A 14499-nucleotide genomic window follows, 5' to 3' on the forward strand; every position below is an offset into this window, starting at 1 on the left:
GTGTGTCTGTGTGTGTGTGTGTGTGTGTGTGTGTGTCTGTGCGTGCAGCCATGTGTATGTGTGTGTGTGTGTATGTGTGCACATGTGTGTTTGTGTGTGTGGATGTGTGTGTCTGATATTACTGCCCATCAAAAGGGATCAGAAGAAAAGTCCTGGGGAACATTCCATCTCTCCTCCTCTCCACTTGTCACTGACATCCACTTCTGAAGGAATGTCAAGCAGGCGACAAATAAAAAAAAAGTTATAGTGTCCTTTAAGCCTTGACTGTTCACAGCCAGCAGCACGCTGCACTATCATTTCAAAACTTCACCCCCTGCAGTGTTCAGTCTACATCAAATGTCACCAAAACGCGATACACGCAGCAAATCTCAATTCACTTCACTCAATCCTATGAGATAGAGTTTGTTGTTTTGCGATTGACTTTCATCGGTCCAATGTGTTAAAGACTTTAACACAAACTACAAAAACGACGGGCTAAAACATGTGTGTGTCATGATGTTTTTGGGGCTTTCAACAATGCCCTGGTAGACAAGGAATACATTTGTGGTCGTAATTTATTCTCACGATAAAGGTTTGGAGCTTGAAGGAAAATGTGTGTTGGTTGTGGAAGAGCTTTGTAGTTTGTCAGCATTACATCGTGTGCGGTGACATTTGTCATGCTCAAAAAAAACTGTGCAGCCCTAAAACTTTGCTCTAAATAACTCCTCTTTGTATTCTACGGGTGCTCTACTTTTACACAACCAAGAAAATTGAAAAAATTGTAAACTCCAAACTTTTTTGGCGGAATTACCCTACAGCTGTCAGTATTTTCTCAAATCTTTCCTCAAACGGCAACAGACTTTCGTGCAACCTCCAAAAATTGCTATGATCCTTCCTTGATCCTTTCATGGCCACCTTTTCCCTGGTGGCTCTTGATCCTTGATCCTGGTCTAGCTGACAAGGTTGGAATAGATCAGCCTTCCTGGGATCAATCGGAACAGATTTGTGCAACACTTTGCACCGTCCGCCTTAAAATCGACTCATCGCACCTCAACACTGAAACAGATGAGTCATGGCAACTAAGTTATACCCATGCTGCGCCCCATGTATGAATACATAAATCGAGGAGGAGGGTGGAAGCCAGCACCTGCTGCGAGAATGTATGTGTCAACCGAGAGACGCAGTAAAGCGACACCATGGAAAAGGTGTCGCAGCCACGGAAACAGTTGCGAAAATACAACCAGCGGAAGACGAAGGCTGTGCTGTGACAGTACGTTTGGCAGCACTTGGGACTCGAATTAGCAAACGCCTTGCAACTCTGTTAGCGCTTGTGGCACTCAGGAACCTAACCCAATGTCATCGCCGGATTAACATGAAAGGACCATTAAGACATGCTTGAATGTTGGAGTCAGGGACCGGTTGAATGCAGCCAGGAGGCTGGCAGCTATTTGTATTTGGAGTCATTAGTATAGGTGTGAAATCACTGCATATGAGCTAGCATCGAGCAGCCAAGCACACTGCTGGGGAAATAACAGAAGAGGAGGAGATGGGAGGAGAGAAGAGGAGAGACAAAAGGAGAGGAGAGAAGAGAAGATGAGAGAGGAGAAGAGAGGAGAGGAGAGAAGAGAAGATGAGAGAGGAGAAGAGAGGAGAGGAGAGAAGAGAAGATAGGAGAGGAGAAGAGAGGAGAGACGAGAGGAGAAAAAAGGAATGGAGAGAAGAGATGATGGGAGAGGTGAGGAGAGAGGAGAGGAGAGAGAGGAGGGGATACAATAGGTGGATACATTATGGGAGTAGAGAGGAGAGGGGAGAAGAGAAAAAGAGAGAGGAGAGAGGAGTGAAGGAGAGAAGGGAAGTCAGGGAAGGGTCTTTTTTTGAAGCCAGCAAGGTCAAACTTAAGACTGTAAACGACTGTAAATAAAGTGTAGATTTTGAAAGGGAAATCTTCTAAAAGCCATGCACCTGGAAACTTACTTATAAACTGTTTTTTGTGGGGAATCTTTTCTACATATCACCTGCATGCGGAAAACCTTTTGAGAAAGCCAAAATGACTGTCACTGACTGAGGTCAAACGGAGAAGAAAATGCTTGGGAGTGTAAAATAAATCACGGCGAGCAAGGAGCGAAAGAAAAGCTGATCCATATCATTCTCCCATTTTAGCTAACGTTTAGATTTGCGTATTGTTCTTCGTATTTGCTGTGGTGGGCTTCAGCTCCCCACAGGCTTCTGTTCTGAGCCAGGGGCAGCAGGGCCGTGGGCTCCCCCCGACATACAGAGACCCCTGACACCACTCAGAGAAAAACCAGGCTAACCCTTACATGTGGCCGTCTTACGCCTCAGCTTTCAACAGGTCTTTGAGCTCATAAAGATTGCACAAGTATAACATCAAACTGCCAAGACTGGAAAAAGCCTTGGAAAAAAACTGCCTTCTCTAGCCTCGGCTAATTCTATAAGTCTATGAATAAAGACAAAAATAACCAAAACACACACTTGAGCAATGGAGCCTTTTAACAGCTCTTCTATAGAAGGGTAAAGTACCTAATTTAAAACATAAGGTTGTTTCTATTTATGTGTGTGTCCGCGGCAGCATGGTCAATGTATATTTACTAGACTAGTTCGAACAGATCCATAATGAATGTGATGAGATATACCTACCTGTGTTTTTCCTACTGTGAAAAGGGTCTATTAAGTGGAAGATGTAATGGCTACGTCTCACAATCCATGCAGTGGCATGTGAGCCTTAATAAACTGAGAACAACAACATCAGCAGAGACAGTGGGAGTAGTATACAGATACACACATACATGTTTCATACACACACACACACACACATATTTTTCTTTGTGTGTCCAAGGCAAATCCTATTTTAAACACAAAGGAACCCAATCAGTCAAAAACGATTTGAATTAACAGTGTGGTGTTTGAACCTCCTCCTGCCACATAGCATAGACACGCAAAATCGCACGCACGCGCATGCATATATGGGTGGCCGTGAGACCTGAACCCGACCACGATATCACTTCAGCGTCTTGAAGCGTGCTACTTGGGTGTGTGAGTTTTCCTATCTTTTCCATTCAAAACAAGAGGCAGACGTCTCTCAAACCAGGAGCAGACTTCACGGCTAGTGTGTGTCCCAGGAGGGGGATCTCCCCCTGATCCACGTCACGTGTACTTAACGTGTTTTCAATTTGTACCAGTTCAGTAATGTGGGTTTTGATGCCGTACATAAGTATGTACATGCGTGCTGTTATCTGGACTTTTTATGGAATCGTTTTTGGGATTTTTGAACGTTTTCACCTGACTTCATAAAATATTCTACTGATTCTGGATCAAACTATATGGCTGTAGTGGAGACAGTAAAACAATTGTAGACTAATGTCTACTTAATGTAGATTAATATAAGCAAACTGGGATCTAACAGCAACGAACACGGGCTAAGATTCTGTACACACCAAAACGAACCCTGATTACACTAAAAAATGACTACTCAACTGAAAGAAACAAGTACGTGTGTGTTGTCTTAAAATAAAAATCATGATGTGCTCAGAAGAATTGAAAGCATTTTGCTCATCCATTTTGCCAATTGTCCCCATCTATGAGATTGAGTGCGTTTTATTTAGTATACCAGGTCTTCACATTTAAGAAGCAGCAATTACTAATGGAATGTCCTGGGGAATATTATGATGGCCGCCAAAATGATTCCAGACAATAAAGAGAAACGGATTCAGTAGTAAATGCACCAATTATTTTTACCACATTGTTTGTCAAATTTTGGAATGGTAGACCATGGTGGTTAACAGCCTGCATTGTGTTCTGCTTGTGTCCATAGATTAATCATTATAAGACGTGTGTCACTAGCTCTCCCTGTCTGCCTGTTCTCAACCTGACCTAATGGGTTGGCCAATGGGCAGAAAGGGGCGGGATCATCAGTTATATGGTGCAGCTGTATTTAAGTTCTGCTTGCATGTCCTCCTCTCTCTCTGATGCTCTCCTCTGTTAAGTTTGTGCTACCCTTTGTTATTTTGGAGTTGGCACATTATAAAAGAATTGGCTACACCTGTTAACACAACATGCAATTTTTTTTTAGTCATGTTCTTTGTTTTTATGGTTCAATTGTCTATAATCAGTTTAAACCATTTGGTATAAGCGTATCAGTTTACTTTTCATTGTGAAATGAATAAACTTTAAATATATATGAATATTTAATTCTGTCCTTAGACTATAAAAGCTTTCTGAAACTTTAACAACAAAAAACACTTCCATGTCAGAAAGCCCAGCCTCATGCATGTCCTTTAGGCGTGACTGGGAGTGGGAAGGGATGCATGAAAACCCAGATGCCCGTTACACTTACTTTCAGAGTGTGACACGTGGGTATGGATATCGTACACACACACACACACACACACACAAACACACCCTAATATCCATGACATCGCACTCCTCTCTCAACAGACTTTCATCTCTCCTTATATTATTGTTTCATTTGAGATGATTGAAGTTGTGGTTGTGGATGCCCCCCGCCCCCTCCCTCTGTAGCGCAGCCGGCCTCTGAAATCTATAAAATATCAGCTATAAATTAATCACATTGGGCCTGTGAAGAAATGAAATGTATTTTTTGGCTTCCTGCTGGGTCTGGGTCTCACTGGCTGTGTGTGTGTGTGTTTGTGTGCTTGTCTGTCTGTCTGTCTGTGCGCACAGTGTAAATTATTGTATATCAAGTGGTCGTTGTGCAAGTAAGAGATAAACACACGCACATAGACACACAAGGTGCTTTACGAAGAACGGATTATCAAATTTCAATCGAACCGTGCGGTGAATAAAATAATTCGAAAAAAAAACCTTGAATAATACAGTAGTTTCAGCAAAAGTAACAAACCATGTGAAATGTGTTAGCAGATGGTGGAAAGGAGCCACCTGCTTCCATGTGTGCAGTTCATTAAAACACCTGAAGACGGCACTTTGAAGGGAACCATGATTCTCGACTTCTCTTTTGTTTGTTGTGGCACTGCTACTTTTGATGTTTTATACTTAATGTTGCATGCAACAATTAGTAATGCGCGATATAAACGATATACGATATAAACGATAAAAAAAATGGCCTATGATAGATTTTAATTCTATCGCTCTATCGCGATAATGCATGTTGATGACGCAAAATACAATGTTTAATTTTTGGTTTGGTGCGGTTCCATTTCACATTGCAATTTTCGCAACAGTGCCAGAATTTGTCAACAAACCAGCATGTGTGCAAAGAACGTTAAATCATTGGACAAAAAGGTCCGGGGGGGGGGGGGGGGGGGAAGCACCGGTGAAAGTAAACAATCATGGATATCCAGCGTGATAAACATTGATCTGCGGAGCGATCCAACTCCTTCTCCCTCATCCTGACTCGGAATGTGTTAAATGCATCGGGATTTTTAAGTTATGTTTTCCAGCATACTTTTTACTTTCTTTTGTCCGACCGTCGGGTCGTGGCTCAACATGGAGCAAAGAGGAGACGGAATGTCTTTTGGATATCGGACCCAAATATCCAATAGACGTTCCGTCTCCTCTTTGCTCCATGTTGAGCAACGTCTCCGAGACCACCTCTCCAGCTGGGTCAACCTCCTTTTGATCGATAAAAAATATCACGTAATCGACAAAAATCGTAACAATCAATGATCGATCATCAATTAATCATGCCCATCCCTAATTGTCAGTGTCTGTTCCTTATCTAAAAAGACACCAGTTTTCCCTGTTCTCTGCATCTTGGGTGGCATTTAAGAACCAAGGACTTAAACTAAGTGTTGTGCCTTTTAGAATGGTTTGCACTTAAGGAAAGAAACCCGATACTAATTTTATTTATCTGCAACATTATGTTGAATGATTACAGTGTTTCACAATAAATGTTCTCGAAATGACATGCTATATTTCTCTTTTTTTAAAATACATTTAGCAGTTTGGCTTTCCTTAGAGTCTATGTAACCTGTTTTGAAACGGTTATTTTATGATTTTATATTGTGATATATATCGTTATCGCAAGATGCTGCAATGTATATCGCAATATGGATTTTAGGCCATATCGCCCATCCCTAGCAACAATTGCAACATACACCCGTTTTGAGTGATATCACTGGATTGAAAGGGCATTACCAGGAGGCCCATACAACCTATATCTGTGACCATACTTACCAAAACAGTTAAATGTATCTTAATCTATCGTTAGGTTTGTGGTCTTTCACCTTTTCTGAATTTTAAAAACCATCACACACACCACTACCTACCATTAGAAAACGTAAAAAAAAACAACGTTTTTTTGGATGAGCGAGTGAGTGGTGTTTCACCATGGCTCCGGTTTATAGATACTTTACAAGCTGGGTGGTCGATCAGTTAACACCATGACCCCACAGGTCAGGGGTCAACCATAACAAATCGGTATCACAGGCCGTATTCCTGGGGAAAAATACCACAACCTCCTCTTCGCCTTTCACAACAGAAGCATATCACCAAGATAAATGATTTAACAAAAGCTCACACTCTGGACTCGCCATGCCAAGCGTGTTCATACAACAATCCCTACAGCTAACCTGCACTCATGTCGACTTCAGTTTTTATTACGTTCACCTGTGTTGATCACTAATTCTATTCACCGGCTTTACAGTTTATTCAAATTCTCCAGTTTTGTGGATAATTTTTTTAACAGGCAGTCCAATCAAGGATGTGGACTATCCACAGAGGAATTCTCTGACACTCTGCTATCCTCCCTCTCCTCCTCTTTGGACTCCCTCTGTCCCTTCCACTCCAGACCGGCACGATCTTCACCCCCCCTCCTTGGCTGTCTGAATCTCTGCGGACCCATAGAGCAGAGTTGCGGGCAGCTGAGAGGAAATGGAAGAAATCAGACTGTCCTAATGATCTATCTCACTATCTCCTTCTTCTCTCAGGTTTCACCTCCACTGTGTCAACAGCCAAATCTGCCTTCTACCGGACCAAAATTAACTCCTCCGCCTCAAACCCCAGGAAACTGTTTTCCTTGTTCTCTTCCCTCCTCAACCCTCCCTCCCCTCCTCCTCCTTCCTGCCTCACTGCTGATGACTTGTTACATACTTTACCCAGAAAGTAAAGGACATTAGCTCCTCTTTTATCACTGCCACCATCCTCCCTCCCCCGACCCCCACCTCTGTCTTTACCCAATTCATACCTCTCACCTCAGACGAGGTCAACAGAATTATAACATCTAACCATGCCACCACCTGCCCCCTTGACACTATCCCTTCCTCCCTCCTCCAGGCTGTGTCAAACGACATCCTGCCATTTCTAACCACACTTATTAACTCCTCCCTCACTTCTGGCATTGTTCCAACGTCTTTCAAGACTGCCAGAATAAAGCCTCTCCTCAAAAAACCAACGCTTGATACCACTGACATCCAGAATTACAGACCGGTATCTCTTCTTTCATTCCTCTCTAAAACATTGGAACGTGCTGTCGCTAACCAACTGTCCTATCTCTCATCTAGCAACCTGCTTGACCCTCACCAGTCAGGCTTCAAAAAAGCACACTCCACTGAGACGGCTCTCCCTGCGGTGACTGAGTCCCTCCGGGGGGCCAGAGCCTCGTCCCTCTCATCGGTTCTCATTCTCCTTGACTTGTCTGCAGCATTTGACACTGTGAACAACCAGATCCTCCTCGCCACTCTCGCCGAGCTTGGCATAGCTGAATCTGCCCTTTCCTGGTTCACGTCCTACCTGATGAATCGCACTTATCAGGTAACACGGAATGGCTCCTTGTCAAAACCTTGCACGCTTGATACAGGTGTCCCTCAAGGCTCGGTACTGGGGCCTCTTCTGTTCTCCCTCTACACCAGATCTCTGGGTCTCTGTAATTACATCCCACAGCTTTTCCAATCACTGCTATGCTGACGACACTCAGCTATTTCTCTCCTTTCCCTCATCTGACAAAGCCCTGATTGCAACACGCATATCTGAATGTCTGGCCGAAGTCAGCACCTGGACAACTGCCCATCACCTGAGGCTTAACCTCAACAAGACTGAGCTCCTCCTAATACCAGGGAAAGATTGCCCACACATGGACTTACTGGTCACTGTTGAGAACATCACTGTATCTCCTTCTCCAACTGCCAAAAACCTTGGTGTAGTGTTTGACAATCAGTTATGCTGCACCGCAAACATCACTGCGGTGGCCCGATCCTGCAGATTTGCACTTTACAACATCCGCAGGATCCGGCCCTTCCTCACAAGGGAAGCAGCTCAGCTTCTAGTCCAATCACTGGTCATCTCCCGCCTCGACTACTGCAACTCGCTCCTGGCTGGACTCCCTGCCTCTGCGATTAAACCCTTGCAGCGCATCCAGAATGCGGCAGCGCGCCTCGTGTTCAACCTACCAAAGTTCTCACATGTAACCCCCCTCTTCCGAGACCTCCACTGGCTCCCTGTAATAGCTCGCATCAGATTCAAGATGATGGTACTGGCATACAAGGCAGTCGATGGAACTGCCCCTGCCTACCTCCAAGCATTAGTAAAGCCACACACCCCAGCTCCCTCCGCTCAACTACCTCAGCTGGACGTCTGGTACCGCCATCGCTAAGAGCAAGCAAAGGTAGATCAGCGAAGTTACAACTTTTCTCTGTTTTGGGACCTCAGTGGTGGAACGAGCTCCCTACCGATGTCAGGACCACAGAGTCGCTCACCAGCTTCCGCAAAAGACTCAAAACTCACCTGTTCAGAGTTCATCTCGACTCTGCATAGAAACCAATGCACAGCCACCATTGAATGTTGTACGTCCTGGCACTTGTACATTGCACTTATTCAAGGTACTTAATTGTGTAGCGTCTACAGTAGCTGCTATCGCTGCTTTACAAGGGGAATGGGTTAGCCTAGCGATTGTAATACTTGCACTTGGTTCTATGAACATCTTTACTGTACCGACAGCGATATATTGTTTCACTTCTTATGACAAATGTACTTATTGTAACAAATGCACTTATTGTAAGTCGCTTTGGATAAAAGCGTCTGCTAAATGCCCTAAATGTAAATGTAAATGATGCAAAAACAGACAGACTGTTTTAGTAAATACACATTTCAGGATACCTATAATACCTGTGATTTATAGATTTAAGGTAAGCAAGGCCTAAGGTTTCACTAATGACAGAGTTATAAACACAGAGGTAAGATTTCTGATGGTGATGATATGATCTTTTTTTTTTTTAAGTAAAAACAGAAGCTCCCCCAAAAATGAATTAAGTATTGCAATGTTTGGCTGAGCGACAAATTTTCAACATTGAAAAAAGATCTTAAAAAAAAATATATATATATACCTTTATTAGAAAAATAAAATTTTAATATCATTTTTACGGAGGCTCTATACATGTCCCAGTTAGGTGATGAAGTGTAAATTGGAAATCGTTAGTGATAAGAATAATACTAATAAGTGAAGTAGTGTTCAAACATAGGAAAGAGATGTGAAAAGGAATTATATTTTTGCAATGGTCATGCTTGTTGCCCAGCACTGAGACACAAACCCACTGCAGGCTGATTAGAGAAGTAGATGAACATAAGATCAAGATACAAAGTCGGTCATGTTCTGGTCACGCATTGCACAAATAAAAAATACAAAAAAGGGTTGTGCCTCTCACTATATAAGATCATTATCATCTCAGACGCAATCATCTGAATTTAAATGATCACATGCATCACCATTTGCCACTCAGGAGACAGAAAGGTAAGGTGTAAACATCCTGTTGATGCCTTAGTTATATCATTCAACTCACTGAGAGATGCTCTTGATTGAGGTAATTGATTGGCTCTGGCTATTTAACTATTGTCTTCTCTCCTTTTTAGAATGAGATTTGCATTGGTCTTTATCGTTGTTCTGCTTGTGGTTCTCTTGGCCGACCCGGGTTTGAGTAAAAAGAGAAAGTCCAGTAAATCCAAAGGTTATGGGATATCAGGTATGTGAGACACAGGCACACAATAAATAATCAATCAACCATAATAACAAATACAATGGAGACACGTTTTTGAGTTGGACATATTAAGTTATACAAATATGTATAATTTTGCAAAACAAATAATTATAAAAAATGCTATGAAATATGTGCAGATAATCAACTTAATTAAAAATGCAATTGAAAAGCAGGGGATTTATAATTCCATTTAGAAATCCTTTTTACAGGCTGCTAAACACCAAACATTTTTTTTCTCATTCTTTTGGTTCTATTTAGGTCCAAAATCCAAGAGGTAGGAAATTCTGAAACGTTTAAGTTCAACATTGACAGAGTCGATATAATGTAGATTATATCCCAATGTGCTGCACATAATTTTGAACGTAAATGTCTTACCTCTACAGTCTAAGCAAGTACTCCAGAAAAAAATACTCTTCAGGCAGTGAATGGTAAGCACATTTCAAAACGTCCCTTATCCTTGACATCACAACATACATGAAGGCGAAGAGGCTGATACTTCACTGATCATGTTCATACGAATCATGTGCTACCATTCAAATGTTTAAAATATTTATTCCACTTTTAAAATATTATTTTCTATAATGGAAGTCATTGTAGAAAACACCCATTCTCTGACACTTCCACTACTTTAGACTTTGCAACTTGATCATTTTTACATGCTTTGTATATTTTCAGTTGGTCTCAATGACTTCCGTTAGGGCTAGAGCGTGATGACACCATCCACTTTTGAACTGTTTAAATTTCACTTTTCACTTGACTTTGGCCATTTAACATTTCTTTAGGTCTTAAACTATGTGGCTTTATTAAAACATATTTTCAGCCTCACTTTACACAACAGCACTCACCGCATTTTCTATAGTAAATGCGTTTTCTAGTTATACATAATTATTCAAACCTTTCTAATATGCATTGTATATGCATATAAAATATCATTTGTTTTCGTGCCAGGTCTGGCACGGGAAGAGTCAAGAAGGGAAGAGTCAAGAAGGGAAGAGTCAAGAAGAACAAAAGTAGGCAAAACTCAAATCATAAATGTGAATATTAATATGTAATATTTAACAATGAGGGGGGACATGCTAATTACTAGCTACCTGCTGCTATACCTCACATTCTGACCTCGGGTTTATTGTCAATCAGGTCAAAAATACAAAAAAAGGAAGAACAAAATCCATTCCATCGGTAGACTAATGTAAGAACTAAAAAACGTAAAACATCCAACAATCCAATAAATCAACTAAACACATACAAATGTAATTAATTCCATCGGGATTTGAATCTACATCTTTCAATGACTTCTCCAGGGGGGAGGCCATCGCTTACCTAAAGGAAAGGGTCGCTCAACCACCTCCGGTCCAAATAGATGCCGGAGGAAATACCCAAGAAGGGCAGGGCTCTGCTGAGTCCGAACAAGGCGGTCCTGAGGAATACGTCCGGTTCTTCATAGAGTAGCGGTTCTGTCGCCTGCCCTGATGGGAACACTTGAGGGGTGGGGAGTGCGGTGCCATACCCCGATCCAACCGGCTAGATGCTTATGTTTTAATCCAATAAAATTAGGTTTTGATCTGAAACGTTTTTTCTATAATGTCTCAATAATAATAAATAACAATGCTTTCCCGCTCATGCACATGTATTTCATTGTTTGTTGTATTTGTATTTTAATGCTTTTATTTAACAATTTCATTGTGCAAATGAATGGACTAAACAAATTAAACTCAATTGGAATTGTGCAGTTAATTAACCAAATTAAATAAAGGATGTTACACAGTTTGTGTTCTGTTTTTCACCAAAGTCTTTTTTTAATGTGAAATACAAGAAACTGGCGCTTTCCTTTTAGTTCGGCACTCCATTGAATCAATGAGCTTTGGCACCGCGATTGATCCTTCGGACATGGCACCCGGGTGCTTGTTCTTTATGTACTACAGCATATTGCTAGTACTACCACAAAGTAGCCGGTGTGGTCATTACACTTCAGGGTTCAAATTGAGACCAAAAACAACAAGGGGGGACAGTGAACACAGCATGCATGGTGTGAGCTGATTAGAGAAGAGGCTGAAACCACAATCAGTCGGTACTGTATGATCATGTACGTTAATGCCACCACATTTCCCCCCCTACATTTAATATTGAGTCATACCGCACACACGTTGCAAGACTGCAAAGTCAGATGAGTGCCCATCCTCGAAAGATACTATAAAACAGGAGTGTCAGGGCCTCTCTTGACTTAACTCCACATCTGCCGCTCCATTGAAATCAAGGTAAGAGGCGCACCCCATTCTCAGCCTACTTATGTAACTAAGAACAGTGCTTATTCTGTACAAACTGTTTATTTTATCTATTTATAAATTTTTGATAGATTAAATAGATACAGCTTATTCAAGTTCTCCAGTTTTGGACAGTCCATCAAGGATAAAAAAACACAGATGAAGACTGTCTTAGTAAATACACACTGCAGGTTACCTATAATACCTAACATTTATAGATTTAAGGTAAGCAAGGGCTCAAGTATCACTAATGTCTGAGTTATAACCAAAGAGGTGAGTTTGATTTTGTTTTGCCACTTAAAATGGTCGTGCTTATTGCCCAACACTGAGACACAAACGCACATTGAGGAACAATGAACACAGCATGTACGGTGCAGGCTGATTAGAGAAGTAGATGAACACAAGATCAAGATACAAAGTTGGTCATGTTCCTGTCACCCATAGCACAAATTAAAAAAATATGAAAGGGTATTGCCTCTCAATATGTCAGAGTGCCTCTGAATCTAATAAATCACACGCATCACTGTTTGCCTCTCAAGTGGCAGAAAAGTAAAATGCAATAATCCTGTTAATTTATACCACAAAGTCTTTAGCTCCATCATTCTATTCACTGAAAGTATTATATTAGCTCTGACTGTTTTAAACTGTGTTTTCTCTCCTTTTCAGAATGAGGTTTGCAGTGGTCTGTGGTTGTTCTGCTTGTGGTTCTCTTGGCTGACCAAGGTTTGAGTGAAAAAGCAAAAAAAAATTCTACCTGGTATGTGATACACAGGCACACAATCATACAATAATAATGAATACAATTGAGACGAGTTTCTAGAAGAGTTGTATATAGAAAGTTATAGAAATATATATTATTTTGTATGAAGCAAAAAACATTTTGAGGCAATTGAAAAACAGCGGATTCATAATTAAGTTTAGAAATCCTTTCTACAGACTACTAAACACCCAACATTTTTTCCCTCATTTTTTTGGTTCGATTTAGGTTCAAAATCCAAGAGGTAGGAACTTCTGAAAACCTATTAGTTCAACATTGACATAACATTGACCTAATATGCATTGCACATGCATACGAAATATCATTTGTTTTCTTGCCAGGAGTGCCAATGGAAGAGTCGAGAAAAACAAAAGTAGGCAAAACTCAAATCATAAACGTGAAATGTAATATTTAACAATAAGGGGGAACATCCCAATAGCTAGCATCCCTATGCTTTAAACCACTCTCTAACCTCGGTTTTATTGTCAATCAGGTAAAAAAGACAAAAAAAAGAAGAAATTCGCCAAGAAACAAAAGTAAGAACCAAAAATACGTAAAACATCCAACCACCCAATAAATCCATTAAATACATACAAATATAATTAATTCAATGGTAATGCCACCTCATTTCCCCGCCTACATTTAATATTGATTCATACCGCACACACGTTGCAAAACTGCAAAGTCAGATGAGTGCCCACCCATCTCGAAAGAGACTATAATACAGAAGTGTGTCAGGGCCTCTCTTGACCTAACTCCACATCTGCCGCTCCATCAAAAGCAAGGTAAGAGGCATACACCATTCTGAGCCTACTTATTTAACTAAGAACAATGCTTATTATGTACAAACTGTCGTTTCATTTATATATTTATTCATTTTATTTAGAATGAAGTATGCTGTGGTCTTTGCTGTAATGTTGCTTGTGGCAATCACAGCTGAACCCGGGGAATGTGGCGGCTTGATAAAATATCTTGCTGGTGTCAAAGACAAAATAAAGAGTGAGACTAACATAGAGACACACACACACACACACACACACCAATAATGTTGTAGTCTTCCAGAAGTTGGTTTTTAGGATCTTTTCAATAACCGTGTTGATGTGATGCATTTTGTTTATTTCAGTTACCGAGTGTAAACGTTCCTTGACCAAGATGAACAAAAGGTAAGAATTTCAGATGTTCATAACACCATTGAAATGCAAAAATATATTCAGTATACATTCGTAGGATCTGATTCCGAGTTACTTTTTTAGATGTGCAATTTTCCTTCAAGAAAACGGCTATCAAGAATGCTTGAATAGCCCAAGACTGCGGGCCAGACTGCTGCCCCCCCCCCCCAGAGGAGAATCTAATGTTTTTAGTCTAGTGGTTGATTAACCAGCCTCCATTGTTGGTGACCGGGAGGGACAGGGATTCACATGTACTCCGTTTTCACGCCTGCTTAACCTCTTCAATATTATTACATGGTATTGTTAAATATCTTTTTTTACAGTACTGTATATGAAAACTAAGAAAAAAATTAAAATAACTGTTACAGCAG

The 14499-nt window shown here is 41.0% G+C and overlaps 2 protein-coding genes and 1 long non-coding RNA gene across 4 annotated transcripts in view; 2 read left to right on the forward strand and 1 right to left on the reverse strand.

Moving 5' to 3' along the window:
* The window catches only part of LOC307087497 (exostosin-1), a gene marked incomplete at both ends in the record, with an annotated part of 169764 nt that overhangs the window by 74767 nt on the left and 80498 nt on the right, over window positions 1-14499 (reverse strand). The window lies entirely within an intron of this gene.
* On the forward strand, window positions 9637-11708 carry LOC307088308 (uncharacterized protein). Of its 2 annotated transcripts, XM_079754161.1 has the most exons (7): window positions 9637-9697; window positions 9817-9926; window positions 10200-10215; window positions 10325-10369; window positions 10890-10951; window positions 11079-11130; window positions 11243-11708. In XM_079754161.1, the coding sequence occupies exons 2-7, from the start codon at window positions 9818-9820 to the stop codon at window positions 11388-11390; spliced, it is 432 nt and encodes a 143-aa protein (XP_079610287.1). In that variant the 5' UTR covers window positions 9637-9697; window position 9817; the 3' UTR covers window positions 11391-11708. The 2 variants fall into 2 exon arrangements, with proteins under 2 accessions (XP_079610287.1, XP_079610288.1); XM_079754162.1 differs by lacking the exon at window positions 11079-11130.
* LOC307087801 lies at window positions 13502-14491 on the forward strand. The gene is made up of 4 exons (XR_013812512.1): window positions 13502-13744; window positions 13846-13958; window positions 14083-14122; window positions 14213-14491. It is a non-coding gene; the product is annotated as an uncharacterized lncRNA (long non-coding RNA).

This window comes from Pollachius pollachius (genome assembly GCF_949987615.1).
Source record: "Pollachius pollachius genome assembly, chromosome: 16".
NCBI lineage: Eukaryota > Metazoa > Chordata > Actinopteri > Gadiformes > Gadidae > Pollachius > Pollachius pollachius.

Coding starts and splice junctions, on each gene's coding strand:
- LOC307088308 (XM_079754161.1), top strand. CDS start 9,818: ATGAGATTTGCATTGGTCTTTATCGTTGTTCTGCTTGTGGTTCTCTTG. Junction 10,370..10,889: donor TACTCTTCAGGCAGTGAATG/GTAAGCACATTT, acceptor TTTTCGTGCCAG/GTCTGGCACGGGAAGAGTCA. Junction 10,952..11,078: donor AAGAGTCAAGAAGAACAAAA/GTAGGCAAAACT, acceptor ATTGTCAATCAG/GTCAAAAATACAAAAAAAGG.